The 16766-nt window shown below is 51.4% G+C and overlaps 1 protein-coding gene across 10 annotated transcripts in view; it reads left to right on the forward strand.

Moving 5' to 3' along the window:
• The window catches only part of CRTC1 (CREB regulated transcription coactivator 1), a 97591-nt gene that overhangs the window by 38535 nt on the left and 42290 nt on the right, over window positions 1-16766 (forward strand). For 6 of the 10 annotated variants that reach the window (XM_029051926.2, XM_029051930.2, XM_029051931.2 and 3 more), the window contains exons 2-6: window positions 8619-8735; window positions 10260-10307; window positions 12659-12796; window positions 13776-13837; window positions 14770-14864. In XM_029051926.2, the coding sequence (XP_028907759.1) occupies window positions 8619-8735; window positions 10260-10307; window positions 12659-12796; window positions 13776-13837; window positions 14770-14864 (460 nt within the window). The remainder of the gene's footprint in view (window positions 1-8618; window positions 8736-10259; window positions 10308-12658; window positions 12797-13775; window positions 13838-14769; window positions 14865-16766) is intronic. The other 4 variants (XM_029051928.2, XM_029051932.1, XM_029051934.1 and 1 more) reach the window with 2 other exon arrangements.

A 16766-nucleotide genomic window follows, 5' to 3' on the forward strand; every position in this document is an offset into this window, starting at 1 on the left:
TACAGCTCCAGCCCCAAGCTCTTGCCTTCTCTGCAGTCTCGTATTTCCTCCTGCCTACAGTACATCTCTAGTATCAGATTGCTCACTGTGCCCCAGTCTCGGCTATTTCGCCGCCAACCCCTTTCCCACTTCCTCCCTCTGGCCTGGAACTCCTATATACGCCAGACCACCACTCTCCCCACCTTCAAAGCCTTATTAAGGTCCCACCTCCTCCACAAAGCCTTGTTTAAGCCCTCTTTCCCCCAGCTCCCTCTCCCTTTTATGTTGTCTGTGCATTTGGATCTGTGCCCTTGGGGCATTTGGTATTTGCCCCACCCTCAACCCCACAGCACTTAGGTACATATCTATAAATTGCATATTATAAATTATGTATTTATCTTGTCTGTCTCCCTTCTAGACTCTGAGCTTATTGTAGGCAGGGAATGTGTCTGCCAAATCTGTACTGCACTCTCTCAAGCCCTTTAATACAGCGCTCTTCACACAGTAAGCACTCAATAAATATTATTGATGCTGATGGTGATGATGAATAAATCCCATTTATTAATATTATTAGGCGAGTAGTGCCTGTAGTCTAAATAGGGCTGCGTTTGCAGCTCTCTGGTTAGCTGCATAGGTACAGCAGTGCTAATGAAAAGAAGAAAATCTAAGATTGGATTTGTTTCTGACAGGGTAAACAGTATTAGCATCAACAGGAATAATTGAGTGTTGTGTGCACAGCATTGGTAGGTTACCTGGGCAACATCCAAAAGAAATCAAAGATCCTGGCCTTCACGGAATTTCCAATCTAACGATTGTTCTGCCACCTCCAGTGATGTCAGTAAGCGCTCAATAAATATGATTGAATGAATGTTAAACTGCCTCTGCCCCACACAGGTTCACAGAAAGGGGTGGGCAAGATTGAATTCTGGGCCTACCTGAGCTAAAAGAGAAGAGACAATAGGTGGGAATCAATCCATCAGTGGTATTCATTGAGCGCTCACTATGTAGGGACCACTGCGCTATGCGCTTGGGTGAGTAGAGTACGACAAAATCAGTGAACAAGTTTGTTTTGTTTTTTAGATATTTAAGTGCTTACTATGTGCCAGGCACTGTACTAAGCCCTGGGATAGATTCAAGTTAATCAGGTTGGACGCAGTCCCTGTCCCACATGGGCCTCACGGTCTGAATCTCCATTTTACAGATGAGGAACTGAGGCCCAGAGAAGTGAAGTGACTTGCCCAAGGTCACACAGCAGACATGTGGTGGAGTCAGGATTCAAACTCAGGTTCTCTGACTCCCAGGCCCTTACTCTCTCCATTGGGCCACCCTGCTCCTCTGCCCATAGTCCCCATTTGATTGCAACCATTTCAGGGACGGAGAGTAGGTCTTCTGGTGTCTCTGTAACTCGATCCGACACTTGGTTCACTCAATTCTCACAAAGCACATGTTTTCCGTTCGTATTTTGGATAGAATGTGACTGCAGAATTCGGGACCTTTCTTCATTCAATCGTATTTATTAAGTGCTTACTGTGTGCAGAGCACTGTACTAAGTGTGTGGGAGAGTACAGTCCAATAAGAAACAGACACAGTCCATGTCCGCAACGGGCTTCCAGCCTACAGACCATGCGTGTCTGCCTGACCAGGGAAGTGTCTGGTTGTCTGTCTGGATAGACGTGATGACACAGTGTAAGAAGAAACAGTCGTGTCCCTGTTCAGTGGAAACCTATTAGAGAGCATCTGGGCCTGGGAGTCAGAAGACCTGGGTTCCGATTCCAACTCCACCACTTGCCTGCTGTGTGACCTTAGGGCAAGTCACTAGCTCACCTTCTCCAGGAGGCCTTCCCAGGCTGAGCCCCCTTTTCCTCTGCTCCTACCTCCCATTGCCCCAACTCCCTCTGCTGTACCCCCTCCCTGCCCCACAGCATTTGTATATATATATGTTTATTATTCTATTTATTTTTATTAATGATGTGTATATATCTATAATTCTATTTAAATAAATAAATAAATGTTGGTATTTGTTAAGCGCTTACTATGTGCCGAGCACTGTTCTAAGCGCTGGGGTAGACACGGGAATCAGGTTGTCCCACGTGGGGCTCACAGTCTTAATCCCCATTTTACAGATGAGGTAACTGAGGCACCGAGAAGTTAAGTGACTTGCACAAAGTCACACAGCTGACAAGTGGCCGAGCCAGGATTCGAACCCATGACCTCTGACTCATTCATTCATTCATTCAATAGTATTTATTGAGCGCTTACTATGTGCAGAGCACTGTACTAAGCGCTTGGGATGAACAAGTCGGCAACAGATAGAGACAGTCCCTGCCGTTTGACGGGCTTACAGTCTAATCGGGGGAGACGGACAGACAAGAACAATGGCACTAAACAGCGTCAAGGGGAAGAACATCTCGTAAAAACAATGGCAACTAAATAGAATCGAGGCGATGTACAATTCATTAACAAAATAAATAGGGTAACGAAAATATATACAGTTGAGCGGACGAGTACAGTGCTGTGGGGATGGGAAGGGAGAGGTGGAGGAGCAGAGGGAAAAGGGGAAAATGAGGCTTTAGCTGCGGAGAGGTAAAGGGGGGATGGCAGAGGGAGTAGAGGGGGAAGAGGAGCTCAGTCTGGGAACGCCTCTAGGAGGAGGTGATTTTTAAGTAAGGTTTACTCCAAAGCCTGTGCTCTTTCCACTGAGCCACGCTGCTTCAATTTATTTATATTGATGCTGTTGATGCCTGTCTACTTGTTTTGTGGCTGTCTCCCCCCTTCTAGACTGTGAGCCTGTTGTTGGATAGGGATTGTCTCTATTTGTTGCCAAATTGTACTTTCCAAGCACTTAGTATAGTGCTCTGCACACAGTAAGCACTCAATTAATATGAATGAATGATCTGGGTCTCAGTTTCCTCCTCTGTAAAATGGAAATTCAATTTCTGTTCTCCTTCCTACTTGGACTCTAAGCCTCACATGGGACAACCTCGTTAGCTTGTACCCGCCCCAGTGCTTGGCACATAGTAAACACTTAATAAATACCCAAATCGTTATTATTAGTAGTACTGAAATTGAGTTTGTCTTAACCTAGGGTTTGGCAAGAGTGCCACCCTCGTGTTTCAGGACCACTGTCTGTACAGTGCCCTGTACAGACTAGGGACAAAATTCTGTTGAACTGTTAGCCCCGGCGAGTCGACGTTGCAAAGCCACCGAGGAGGCCTTTGGAAGCAGAAAAACCTGTACCTACCCCAGCGCTTGGAAGAGCGTTTGACACACAGTAAGCACTTAACAAATACCATATTAAAACAACCAAAAAAGAAAAAGCAGCTTTACCATTGTCTCCTAAGGAGGAAGGGCGCCAGTTGGGTCGTGGGCACGCCCTGTGGAACTACTAGACAACGCCCATCGATTGGTACAATCCACCCACCTCCCTAAGCACACCCTCGTGGCTGACAGGGTTTCCACTGGGTGGCCGTGGGTCCTCTGTGCCACCCGTGTCCCTCTGTGATTGGTTGGTTTGTGCTGTCCTCATGCCACCTCCCCTCCCCCGCCAATCCAGTAGGTGATGGTTCTTTACCCTGGCCTCCGTCCCGCACCCCGTTCACTTCTTTGTTGCCGGGTAAATCGGTCTCGCCCCATTGCCGCCCCTCCCTTATGCTATAAATCCACCCCGCTTATCTAGCGGCTTGAAGGACTCTAGCTGTTTGACCAACTCCCCCTACTCCGAAGCCCAGCAGGCAGTTTCAAACTACACAGCAGACCTCAATCAATTACAATCAGTTCCAAACTACACAGCATATATCACAGTATACATTTGCACGCTTTGTCAGTGCCTACTCCTCCCTGAATGAAAACTCAGAGCAGCTGAAATTTTACTTGTGCACATCATTCCCCCCCCAAAGAAACCTCCAGGGGTTGCCCGGCCCTCTCCGCATCAAACAGGAACTCCTCGTCGTCGTGGCCTTTAAGGTACTCAGTCGGCTCTCCCCCTCCTACCTAACCTTGGCCCTCTCCCACTACAACACAGCCCGCATACTTTGCTCCCCTAATACCAGCCTACTTACTGGGCCTTGGTCTCATCTCACCTCGTCGCTGACTTATTGCTCACATCCTCCCTCCTTCCTGGAGCTCCTTCCCCCTTCGTATCCGACCGACCGCCAGTTTCCCCATCTTCAAAGCCCCGCTACAATCCTGTCTCCTCCAGGAAGCCTTCCCCGCCTAACCTCTCTTTTCCTCACTCTATTCCCTCTCCCTTCTGCTTCACCTAGGTGCTTGAGTCTGTACCTCTTAAGCAGTTTGCCCCAGCCCCACAGCACTGTTGGGCTCTGCTCTGCCCCTTCCCCCATCTGTAATATTGTAACGTCTGGCTCTGCCTTGAGACCGTCAGCTTCTTGAGGGCAGGAAATCGGGTCTGCCGGGTCTGTTGGATTGTACTCCCCTAAGCACTTACTACGGTGCTTTGCACACAGTAAGTGCTCAATAAATACTACTGTTGGATTGATCTGTTCACATTTATCGAGAGCCTCCTCGGGGCAGTGCAGAACATGGGACTGAGTTCTGGGGAGCATACGATAAAATAGAAAAACACAGTCCCTGCCCTTGTGCTGTTTTTACAATCAAATGATTGGTGCTTTTATACAGGGCAGTGTCAGGAAGATTGGAGCAGCACCACATCTACTGATAATTTAATAGTCAGGAAAGACTGGCAGAATTGGAAATCCTTCATTGCTGACTGCCGATGAGGGAAACAGCAGTTTTTGATGGTTTGGAGACTGCCGCTTCTGATTTTTTTTTTTTTTTTAATGTGCTGGATGTGGTAAATATGCATCCTGTGTGGGGTTCTGTTGAGCAGCATGACCTAGTGGATAGAACCATGGGTCTGGGAGGTAGAGGACCAGGGCTCTAACCCCAGCTCCACCACTTGTCTGCTATGTGACTTTGGGCAAGTCATTTCACTTCTCTGGGCCTCAGTTCCCTCATGTGCAAAATGAGGTTTCAGTATCTGTTCTCCCTCCTACTTTGATTGTGAGCCCCATGTGGGACCTGATTATAATAATAATAATGATGGCATTTGTTAAGTGCTTACAATGTGCAAAGCACTGTTCTAAGCACTGGGGAGGATGCAGGGTGATCAGGTTGTCCCACGTGCGGTTCACAGTCTTAATGCTCATTTTACAGTTGAGGTAATGGAGGCACAGAGAAGTGAAGTGACTTGCCCAAAGTCACACTGCTGACAAGCAGCGGAGCTGGGATTTGAACCCATGACCTCTGACTCCCCAGCCCGTGCTCTTTCCACTGAGCTATGCTTCTCTTATCTTGTATCTATCCCAGCGCTCAGTACAGCACTTGTCTCATAGTAAGTGCTTAACAAATTATTATTATTATTTTTGAGAATTTTTTTATTTTGGGGAAATGAGGAAAACTCTTTTCACTCTCACTTTCTTCAACTCTCCTGATGGTGGATAATTTTCTCCCGACTCCTTGTGCAGTCACTACTGATATTTCGAGTGTGCTTAAACATAAACTGAGAGGAAAATTATATACATATAAATTTCAGAGGTGACTTCTGCAGGTTATTTAATGCCACAAGTCATAGCAGCTTTCATCTTTCTGTTCCTGTGTCATAATGGAGCATCAGCTGTTTCTACTAGCCCGACTTGAGCGTTTCCCTCCAGCTCTCTTGGCTTATTAACTACTATACCTGTCAGGTGTCAGAAGATCAGGTACAGTCAAATCTTTTTTTCCTTGGCTCCCGTGATGGGGTGGGGTGGGAGGGCTCTTTTGAAAGACAGCCTTTTGATGAAGCATCTCAGCCCGGGAAGACTTTACTGAAGTGTCCTGGCATTTGAGGGACAGCTGGAAACCTTAAGGGGATAATAAACAATAACATCGTGGTGGGGCAGCACCTAGCATGGCTTAGTGGATAGAGCACGGGCCTGGGAGTCACAAGGACCTGGGTTCTAATCCCAGCTCTGTCATATGTCTGCTGTGACCTTAGGCAAGTCACTTAACATCTCTGTGCCTCAGTTACCTCATCTTTCAAATGGGGATGAAGACTGTGAGCCCCATGTGGGACAGGGACTGCGCCCAACCCGATCAGTTTGCATCTACCGCAGCGTTTAGACACATAGTAAGCCCTTAACAAATACCATCATCATTATTATTATCATCACTGGCCCCTGGGGGTGGCATCTGGGAACATCCCCGATTTCCCCATGAAAGTCCTCCAAACCCTGCCGATGGTTTGCCCCAACGGACCTTCCCAAGGTGGCAAATTGGGTGGCCTACCATGCTGGGAAGTCAGACCCCCCAGTCAAAGATAGTGCTTGCCCGAGGTCACACAGCAGCCCTGCGGCGGAGCCGAGTTTAGAACCCAGGTCTTTCTGACTCCCGTCCCTTACCCACTAAGCCACGCTGCTTTATCCACTCCTGTGCTTGTGCCACACTGCAGAATGCTGTCTCCCCCACCTCTAGACTGTAAGCTCGTTGTGGGCAGGGAATGTGTCCATTTATTGTTGTACTGTACTCTCCCAAGCGCTTAGTACAGTGCTCTGCACACAGTAAGTGCTCAATAAATACAATTGAATGAGTTACCTAAGATGAGAATAGATCCGGGAAGATTGAATTATGTTCATGTGAATGCACAGGGTGTCTCCTGCTGCCCCTTCCTCTGCTCCGTCCCAACCTGCCCTCCCCCTCCCCCCCGAAGTCTTTACTGTTTGTGAAAAAGAGTCGGAACAAGCATTCTCTACGGCTCCGCCTGATGCAGGCAAAGCCCTGTTTTTTCTAATCCCATGTTAGTGATTCTTTTCGATGTGGAAATTTCTTATAAATCCAAAGGGCTGGAAAAACCCACGAAGCCAGTCCTGTTTTATCAGAGCCTGCCCTCCGCCGAAACACTTGGTCTCGGGAAACAGCGGCCCGTTTCCGCGCCTCACTTAATCCCGTGTTCTTGCTGCGGAAAAATGCCTATCTCCAAGAGATCCCCTTCGATCATTTCCACGGAACTACAGGAACTAGAAAAAGACGTTTTATAGGGTTTGGAACAGTGCAAATAGCCAGCAAAGGAGAGGTCTCATTTCTAAAGTACACGGCTTCTGAGCCTTGTTTGTTGAAATCCCGAGTCTGCATGCAGCATGCACTGCCAGGATCTGTTTGTGAGTGAAATTGAGACAGTTTTGTTGATATACACAGTGTTGTACCTTAGCAACCAAATCTGCATAGGGTCCAAGAATTGAACATTCAGACTCCAAGCAGCTGATTGCTACCCATCATAGAATGCCCTGCATGTTGTTTAGAAAGTAAAAATAACCTACCGGTTAGTAGTAAGGAATAATGCAGCATGCGTAAGGAAACGTGCGGCCAAAGAGGGGAAAAGGGTATCCTGTGGTTATTGTAGTTTGTTTATGCACACCTTTTGTGGTTCCCTGGGAAGAGAGGCTAATGAACCGTCCCAAAGAGGAGAAAGTCGGCTTTGAGCGTCCTCCCAAACAGGCCACCGTTGGCCTGGGTACCAAAGCAGCAGGCTGACTTGTATGTAGTACAGTGTCTCCGATGATAGTTGAAACTGGCTGTGCCTATGGCAGATTGAACAGGAGATTATCTGCTCTGGAAGAGAAAGTGGTGAGTTAAAGCTACCCATTAAAGGGCATGATGTTCTTTCTGTGAGTTGGGGGAGATAAAGGCAGCAGCTTACTTCTCAACAGCAGGAGGGAAGTCATGGGAAGCAAGTGAAGGTAACGCCATGTGGATCTTGAGGGGGAGGAGGGGAGATAAAGGAAATTGACTGGAAAGCAGATATTTTTCTGGATAGAGACGTTCTTTGAGCCAATTCACATAACTGGTCAGGTCTCTCTCTCTCTCTCTCTCTCTCTCTCTCTCTCAGGTGAGTGTATTTTAATACTTTCAAGTGAAATCTCTTGTCCTCCTGAAATAATGCTGCCTCTGAGCTCAAGTGTAAAGCCTGATTTGGGCCATTGAAAAAGCCGTTTTTCCTATTGTCTCTCTGGATCGCACTCCGTATTTGGCTAAAGGAGTGAACCTTTGGCAGTATTTGGAAGTGGGTCCCTGGTGATCCAGGGGCTTCTTTATTATGTCCAGGTCAGACTGATTACATCTTGCATTCATTCACAAGCGTCCAGGTTAAGTAAATGAAGCCCCTCTCTGTTCGTGAGGAAGTAAAGGAAGCCGTGTTCCCAAAGGCCGATGGGCACCTGAACCTCGGTGTGCTGTTATTCCCTGCCATCCTTGGTCAGCTGCTCGGTCAGCTAACTTCCGCTCTGCAAACCGCGTGGTGCAGTGTAATGCACGCGAGAACCATTTTGCAGCAAGAGCCAGCCATCCTCGGAATGCCAACTGAAATGTGGGCCGTCCCCCATCCCCCAAAGGCAAGGCAGGATTTCACTAGTGTGGTGTGGGATTGGGAAAATCCCCCTCTTGGCCCTCTTCCCCCCCAGCCATTCTCCCCGCACCCCACTGCCGGAGGCTGGATGCCATTTTCCTTCTCACAGACTGGTGAATGGGTCACTCCTTCCTTTTAAAACAAGTTGTCGTTAAGCCGATTTTGTTTTGCTTCCTTTCCCAACTTGCATTTTATCTGGGGTGCGTTTCCCTGGCTGCAGCTGCAGTGTGTGTCTTTCTTTTAGTTACAGTTACAGAAAACACAGTATCTGCAGTTGGGACAAAGCCGTGGCCAGTATTATGGAGGGTCCCTGCCCAACGTGAACCAGATTGGGAATAGTTCCATGGACCTGCCCTTCCAGGTAAGTCTCCTCTCCGGTTTGCAGCATTCCAGTCGGGGTTTCCCATCCCTTGCCCCCTCAGAAAACATTGCCAGGTGGACCAGTAATGTGAGCCTCTCTCCTCAGATTCCCTGCTTCTCCCTCCAAGCTGGGATTTCCTTCGTAGACTTTTGCATAATCCAAGATTGCTGCACTGTGGTAGCGGCAGGCCCTGGTGTGTTGCGGTTGAACTCCTGTATCTAAACACGGTGCGATAAGGCGTGCTGTGGAGATGGGGGCCGCCAGACGGTTGCCAGAGCGGGTTCTCCCCCACCCGGCTCCACACGCACCCGCACGCGCACAGGCACACGGGACGGGAGGAGAGGAGCCACAGCCAGGCAGAGGGTGTCTCTGCTTGTATCCTCTTTGGGTCCTTTCCCTGTCAACAGACTCCGACGATGACAGTGCTATTTGAATAAGCATGTTTTCAGCAGTCACTCCACCTGTTGGTCAGTCTCTACCAGCAGTCGTAACAGTTCGGAGGCTTTGGAACTTGGCTTCGCACTTGACTAATCCACAAGCGCTGGAATTCTCCGAAGAAAACCCGGTAGCCTGACCCCTCTTTTCTGCAAACGTTTCCTGGCAGAGACCTATAGCGAGGTCTCACATTTCCTAAGATTTCATGGCTCTAACAAATCACTCCACAGCGCATGCACAGGCACCTTGTTCTGTATTAACATAAATAATTAAAAATAAATTCCACTCATCTGAGCGAAGGAGCAGCCTATTTTCTAATGCAGCATCTTGGATTTCACCCCTGTTTCTCATTTGCTGATTTGCAAAAGGGGGATTTGGGCTGGGCTGGTAGGCGATCTCAGCCGATAGTAAAAGAAGTCGTTCCCTTTTTGAACCACAGCTTGTTTCCATTTCTGGAAAACGGCACCAGCTTATGCAGTATAAATGTTTTCATCTTGAAATCCAAAGATCCATCATGGAGTGCAGGCAAAGCCAGCCTGAAGGAGATTCCTTCAGGAATTCTCGCCCCTCTTCTAGCAGGAAGCACAAGATGGGCATTAATGACCGTTTTGGAGCGTGGGGAAGAGCAAGGGTTGTTTCTAAGGGCAACCCCCACCTCCTCCCCCCAAGCCCATCTTATTTCACTTTGCTAATCATTTGCTTCTCTCTCTGCATACGTTATCACCCTGCACGGGGATGGAGACCAAATCATTTTGATACCCGAACCTGCCCGTTTCTGCTTTTGGGTTCTCTTGGTCTTCCTCGCTTTCCCCGCCAGAACACCAGGTCAAGAATCCCTGCTGGAGCCACCTCCCCGGTTATCTTTATGTGGGGGAGTCAGAAAGGCTGCCGTCCTGCGAACCAAGGCAGACTGAAAGGAGGGGAAGGGGTTGGAGGTGTGGGGGTGAGGGTGGGGAGCGACTTCCCCCACTTTCTCAGCTTTTGGCTACAGAAGCCCCAGGGGAAGGTCACCGGAGGCGTGTGGGTGAGGTGAGAGGCGGGGGTAGGGAGATTGGGCTCTCTGAAAGTCTCGGTTCTTTGCATTTTCAGCGCGGCGGAGTTCTGGGAGAGACCTTGGGAGCAACTTCTGTCTCTTTGGTAAACGTGCACTTTAGGCTGGTGCTGATACGTATTTGGGACTGGCGGGAGGTTTCCCGGGCAGATACGTATTCGGACACTTACTTTTCTTGATATTTTGATATGCTCACCACCACCCCCGCCCCCACCCCCTAACCCCCATCCAAGTGACGCACCTTTTCAGCTCCAGAAGAGCTGTCCTGGTCTGTCGAGTGGACGTCGGACTCGCTCCGCATCCCAGCTGTGAAAATGTGCATCGTCGAGTCGATAGACTCTTCGGACCCATTACGCTCTACCCCACACCCCCTCCTTCCTTGATGGGCAACGGTGGCTCGTCCTGAGCTGGCCTGTGCTTTCCAACGGAATCCAAGCATGTGCACCAAGTCTGCATGTTTTATCAGAAGGAAAGAAAGAAAAAAAAAAGTCTGTGGGAAGAGGCGAGGGATCTGAAACTCTTTTCCGATGACCCCGGGGCAGTCAGCTGGTGACAGCCCTTCAGCTGCCTTGGGGTTTTGGGGGGCCGGGTGGAGGGGAGCGTCCTTCCCCTTGGGGCCCTTTCCCCTTAAACTTTGTATCTCTGGTGCGAATGGTTGCCTGAATGGCTGGAGCAGTCTCTTAAAGGGAAAGGCCGTCATTCCATCCGCCTGTTGAGAGGGGGCCCGAGAAACCGGTGGAATCAAACCGGAGATCCACCTCTCCTCTGGGAGGGGAGGAGGTGACCCCGAAAATGGGCTGGGGATGTGGCAGGAACCTCTCCGAGGGCAGAGTACCAAGTGGATTCCTGCCGGGAAACCCGCTGGGGGGCTGGGGAGCAAAGAAAGACATAAATAAGAGGGGAGCTGCTTCGGCTACTGCAGTCGTCGTAGTGGTGAGGTGAAGGGGAGAGCCAGGGTCAGTTGCTCTGCAGGCAAGAAACTTATCTTTCAACTCCGAACAGGGGAGAGGGAGAAAAGAACTAAGCGGCCCTGTGGAACGGCCAAACCTTTTTATTAATATCAAAATGGATTTTCTCCGGCTCTTTTTAAAAGCAAGACGAGCACAGTGGCCAGATGGTTCCAGATCGTATATTTGCCACATTCGGGGCTTGAATGAAGGAGCGAATTTAGGATTCCCAGACAGATGGAGACCAGGGCCTCGGCAAAGCTGTTGCACTTGGCATGGGGAGGGAGGGCAGGTCATGTGACCCTCCAGCAGAGAGCGGTTTAAGCGGAGGCCGGGCGTTCTGCTCTGCCTCCCTTTCCCTCAGTGGCGCATCGTGACGAGAACCGGGATAAAGGAGAGCTGAAATGCCCACCGGGAAAAAGGTGGCAAGCCCGATCCTCAGAAGCCCCCACCCCACTCCCCCAAGCCCGAGAGCCTGCTCTTGCCAGGTAGAATGAGTCATAGTGACCCAAGCCCGCCTCGGTCAAATCCCAGACTCCTCCTAACCAGGCACCCTTAGGTCCCGATCCATTTGCCGGGCAGAGAAAGAGGAGGTTCAGTAACCCAACCCCCTCCAAGTGGAGCTATCTTCCGAAATGAATTCTGTCTAGTCGGTAGAATGGGTCTTGGGGCTGGGGGAGGGGGACACCGGGCCGGGCCCTGATCCTTCCTCTGCAGCGCTCGAGCCTTGAATTGCAGCCCCCAAGCAGTTTCCCGGAAGGAGGCTGCCAAACTGACCAGTCCGAATGCATACACTGCGCTGTCTTGGCAGTGTCCTTTTAAAGATGTCAAAGGTGCCCTGGGTGGGGGGCGGGTGGCTCAGTTGGGGAGCGAAAGAGAGAGAGATTTTTGAGGGTTGACGAATGTTTGGAGGCAGCAGAATCCTTCAGTGCACTGTTTGTGTTGCCCTCCTGCACCTCTCGCTGTTGTCTCTTGATCTCAGCTCTGTTTGGAAGCTTGTCCCACCTGAATGCATGTTGCATGGCCTCACTCCCTCTCCGCCCCCACACCGATTCTCAGCGGGGCTCTCTGGGACCCTCTCTCCATTTCTCCCCCCCCCCCCCCCCCCCCCCGCCATTTCTGTTGTTTCAGGGCTGGTTAGAGGGGTTGGGAAACTCGGCGTGCAGAAGGAATCGATCCACTCGGGAGAAGCTGGAACGTTACCGTGTTCACTTCCCTCTCCCTGCTTAGGGTTGATTTGGCTCCGGGCTCTGGCACAAATCCCCAAACCGGTTCTGTCCTGAAGTAGAACTGGAGTATCTGGGGGCTTCCGTCCCCGTGGTGCCTATTATGAAACAGAAAAATGTCATCTCCTCACTTCACCCGGGAGTGGAAACCAAATTGACCTCAGGCAGTTGGTTTGGGGTGGAGAGAGGCTGTCTCCCGCCGGAACCCTGCAGATGGTAACTGTGTCGGCTGGGTCTCTATCTTTCTGTCTTCCCTCTTCGCAGACTCCCTTTCAGTCATCGGGATTGGACACAAGTCGGACGACTCGGCATCACGGGCTGGTGGACAGAGTGTACCGGGATCGCAACCGGCTCGGCTCCCCCCACCGCCGCCCCCTGTCGGTGGATAAGCACGGGAGGCAGATATCCTTTTCCCTGTGGGGGTGGGGAGGGGTCAGCAAGCCTGGCCCCCGTCGCCTGGAGCGCCCACAGCGGGTCTTTCCCCCAAAAGGGGAGGCTCCGCGGCCCACCTCTCATCCCATCCCGCCTTCCCGTTAGGATGGCTGTGCTGCGCCGGCCAAGGCCCGCCCGGACTTCCTTCCGGGCTGATGGGAGCGCCAGGCCTGAAGGCTCCTGCTCTGGGGCGGGGGGCTTGGGGGACCCCCCTCTGAGCCACGGAGGTGAGGGCCAGAGGAAGCTGCCTACCACTCAGCAGTTACCGCTCCCGGCCAGTTCTGAGCAGCGATAATAGCTGGACTCCGAACAGTCCTCCCCCGCCCCGGGGACCGCCCCGACAGTCTGAGTTCAGAAACGGGGAGGAGGTTAAGGCCTCTAGGAAGGTGTCGGCTGAACCCAGACTCCCCGCTGTCACGGCCCCAGATTTCACGACCGTGTTCCCCTTGCCTGGAAAGACTGCGGCCCACACATGTGCGTTCACAGGAGGCGAGTGTTGAGAGGTGGGCGGGACCGAGTTGTACCACCGGGGAAAACATATTGTAGCAGTGGCCGGGGAGAAGGGGCAAGGAGCCAAAATGAGAGGGTTAGGAGGAAAAGGCGGAATATTCCGAGGAACTCCTACACTCTCCCAGCTGGGTACGAAGTGGCCTGCAAGTCCTAGATTGGGAATTGACATGGGGCTGGGACGCGGTGCCCAGCCTGCCCCAGCCCCGCCCTCACCTATCTCTCCCTGCCTCTCGCCACCCTGCCTTTGTTTGCGCCCCATCCTGGGACAAGCGCGCCCTCCCCGGAACGTGTCTTTCTGTCCTTCCGGGTGAGAACACTTTGGATCAGATGAGGAAACCCGAGTTGTCCCCAGAGAGCACGGTTGCAGCTAGCTAGGCCTGTTGTTTAACTATGAAGCTCTCGGCAGTTGGGGTTTTTTCCCCTTAAATCATCCCGTCACGTGGACAGCTGTCCCTATGGCACCGTGTATCTGTCGCCTCCGTCGGACACCAGCTGGAGAAGGTTAGTGGCGTGGACCCCTCTGGGGGTTGGTCTCTGGCCCGGGATTTGGCCCGGAGTGACATATTGGGTGGGAGGTGCTTTATCGGAGTAATTGGCGGCCTTCACTGTCCTCCACTTGGCCCCGAAAGCCGGTCTTTAGCCTTGAATTGGATATCTTGGTAGTCAGGCCTGGCCTCCGGGGTGAGCTTTCATTTATGAGTTGAACTCGAGAGTGGACCGGAGCGGTTAATCATGCAGAGGACTCTTCTGTTGACCTCGCTATTACGCCCAGGACAGCAGATTGGGGCCACCTCTGAGAAACACATCATCGTCCTCTCTGACGGTGCTGGCTGTTTGAGGTTTTGCCCCAGGGGAGAGACCTGTGATTGGAGGGCATCGTCTCCCTCCACTTCCAACCTCAGAAGTATGTCCTGGGATGGATCGAGTCCATTTTATTTGTGGAGATTGATTTTTCAGCACTTTATCGGCAACATATATCTGGGCGCCTCCAGGTCCAATCTGGTTTTACACGCTATCCTGGAGGCTGGCGTTCATCCCAACCAGACCCAGAGACCCAGGGAAGCTGTGATCCACCAGGCTGAGAATTCAGAGTGCCACAGGGATAGAGGGGAGGGGAGGGAGGGGGTCCTGTTACCAGGCTCAGGCTCCATTTTGGAAAAAGCAGCATAACCCACCATGCTTTTGTGGGGCTGTTTTTTAGAAATATTGTTTCACGGCTTCCCCCCAGTATTAAGCAGACCCCAAGAAGCAGCTTATTAAAATGCCAAATTCCCGTGGGTTATGAGTTGATGCGTTTCCTGCATTTTTATTCGCTGGAGATGTTGCCCTGGGGTTGGTACTAGGGGAAGGGGCCTGTTGGGGCCCCCCCCCCCCCCCCCCCCCCCCCGCCTTTCCGGTTTCAAGAGCTAACGGCCTATTTCACCTCCCGCCAGGACCAATTCTGATTCTGCCCTGCATCAGAGCACGATGACCCCCACGCAGCAAGAGTCCTTTGCAGGAGGGTCTCAGGATATGCAGCAAAAACGAGGTAAAAAGAGAGAAACAGCAGAGGACTCATTGCCCAGATCCAAATAAGGCCACTTGCGTAGCCTGAGAGATAGAGATGGTCACCGTTTTAAACCTACCCGCTGGGTCCTTATTTAGCACCTAGTGTCCTGTGTTTTCTTCCCCAGCCGGTTGAAGGATATGTGTTAGGAAGTGAATTTGCACTGGCAGAAAGGATTCAAAGCAAGAACCACGGTCTTCAGCGGGAAGAATTCATCCTAGGGATAGGAACATTCTTCCGATGCTGTTTTTGCTGTGCTGTCCCATATTATTTACTCAGCAAAGGGCAGAGGTTGCAATAAAACATTTTAACCCCCCCCCCCCATTATGGAAGCAAGACATTGTACATATTTTACAGTAATTAGCATGGATTAAGAGCCTCGTGTGGTTTTTCTCCCTAATTCTTCTGACGTTTGTAGCAGCCACTGACCGGCGGTTTTCCTTTGCCGGTTTCCCAAGATCGAGTAGTTTCCACCCAGACCTCATCAGTTAAGCTTCTAGGCTGCCATTTCAACTGGTTTCCCACTTAACTGTTTGGGCATTGAAGACAGCCGAAAGGAGAAATGAAAACAATGGCTCCAGCTGCCTCTGATCTGGAAGCTTCAGAGCCAGCCTGCCTGGGAACAGGCAGTGGGAGGAGAACTTCCTCAGGGCAAAATAAATCCTAGATAGTGGCCCTTTTTAGAGGCTGCAGCTGAAGAGCAATAGTTGGGAAGAGATTTGATTGTGTGTGTGCCTGTGCGTGGGCAGTCAGCACAACAAGCCCTTGAAAATGAAATGCCTAAATGTCAACGGTCAACAAACAGATCAACCGCCTAGGCTCAGTCAATAGCGGTCCAATCTCCGGAGAAGGTACCAACGGTAAAAGTAATTGATGGGTTCGGCTCCCTCCACTGCAGAGGCGGGGGCCGTACCGATTCGGAGCAGTCACTCCTAATAATAGTGGGTGTGTGTTAGGCGCTTACTATGTGCCAAGCACTGTACTGAGCACTAAGGTAGGTATAAGATGTTCAGATCGGACACGGTCCCTATCCCACGGTGGGGCTCCAGGTCCAAGCGGGAGGGAGAAGAGGCTGTACAGATGAGGAAACTGAGGTCTGGTGAAGTGACTTGCCCAAGGTCCCAGAAGCAGGCCAATTGGCGGAGCTGTGATTAGAACCCAGGTCCCCCGGGCCCATGCTCCTTCCATTGGGCCACGCTGCTGCTCCTCCACCTGAGGGGATGGGGCTCAGATGAGAGAGTCTTCCCCTGGGGTGCCAAGGCATCTCTACCACCTCAGCCCGACTCCCAGAACAGAGGAGGTCCTTCCGTGTGGCCAAGCTTAGCTCAGTCTGGCTCACACGGGTCCTGTGATCCAGACTGAAAAAAGGGGACCCAAACGAAAGGAGGGCTGCGGGGCTCAGTCGAGAGTGGTGGGGAAAAGCAATCGTGTAACCGTTCTAGCTCCAGAAAACCGTTTGAGACCGGCAGTTTTGGGCGAGGGAAGTGGAGAAACCTTTGTCAAAGCCCCCTGACCCAGCCCCCACCCCCCTTTTTTTTGTTGCCACTGAGGCTCATCTACCCCGAGAAAGGCAAGAGGAGCAGAGAAGAAAACAATGAGATTGGGGGTGGCGGGGAGTCAGGGCCCACTGCCCATGCCCCAAACCTCAGCTGTGCAACCGCTGCGCCCTGTGAGCACTGACTGGAGCTGTGCCTGACAGGGACCTTCTGAGCCACCCCCACTATGGCTCTCCCAGCCTGTCAACCCGCACCAACGGGCTTCTGTACAGTTTCTCCACTGGCCCTGCCAAAACAGACGCTGTTTTGGCATTGTTTTCCATTGTTTTCCACCCCTGCAAACCATTGCACAACCATTTTTTTTGGCCTATACAACCAGTTGAATGAC

Source organism: Ornithorhynchus anatinus, chromosome X1, assembly GCF_004115215.2.
Source record: "Ornithorhynchus anatinus isolate Pmale09 chromosome X1, mOrnAna1.pri.v4, whole genome shotgun sequence".
Classification (NCBI taxonomy): Eukaryota; Metazoa; Chordata; class Mammalia; order Monotremata; family Ornithorhynchidae; genus Ornithorhynchus; species Ornithorhynchus anatinus.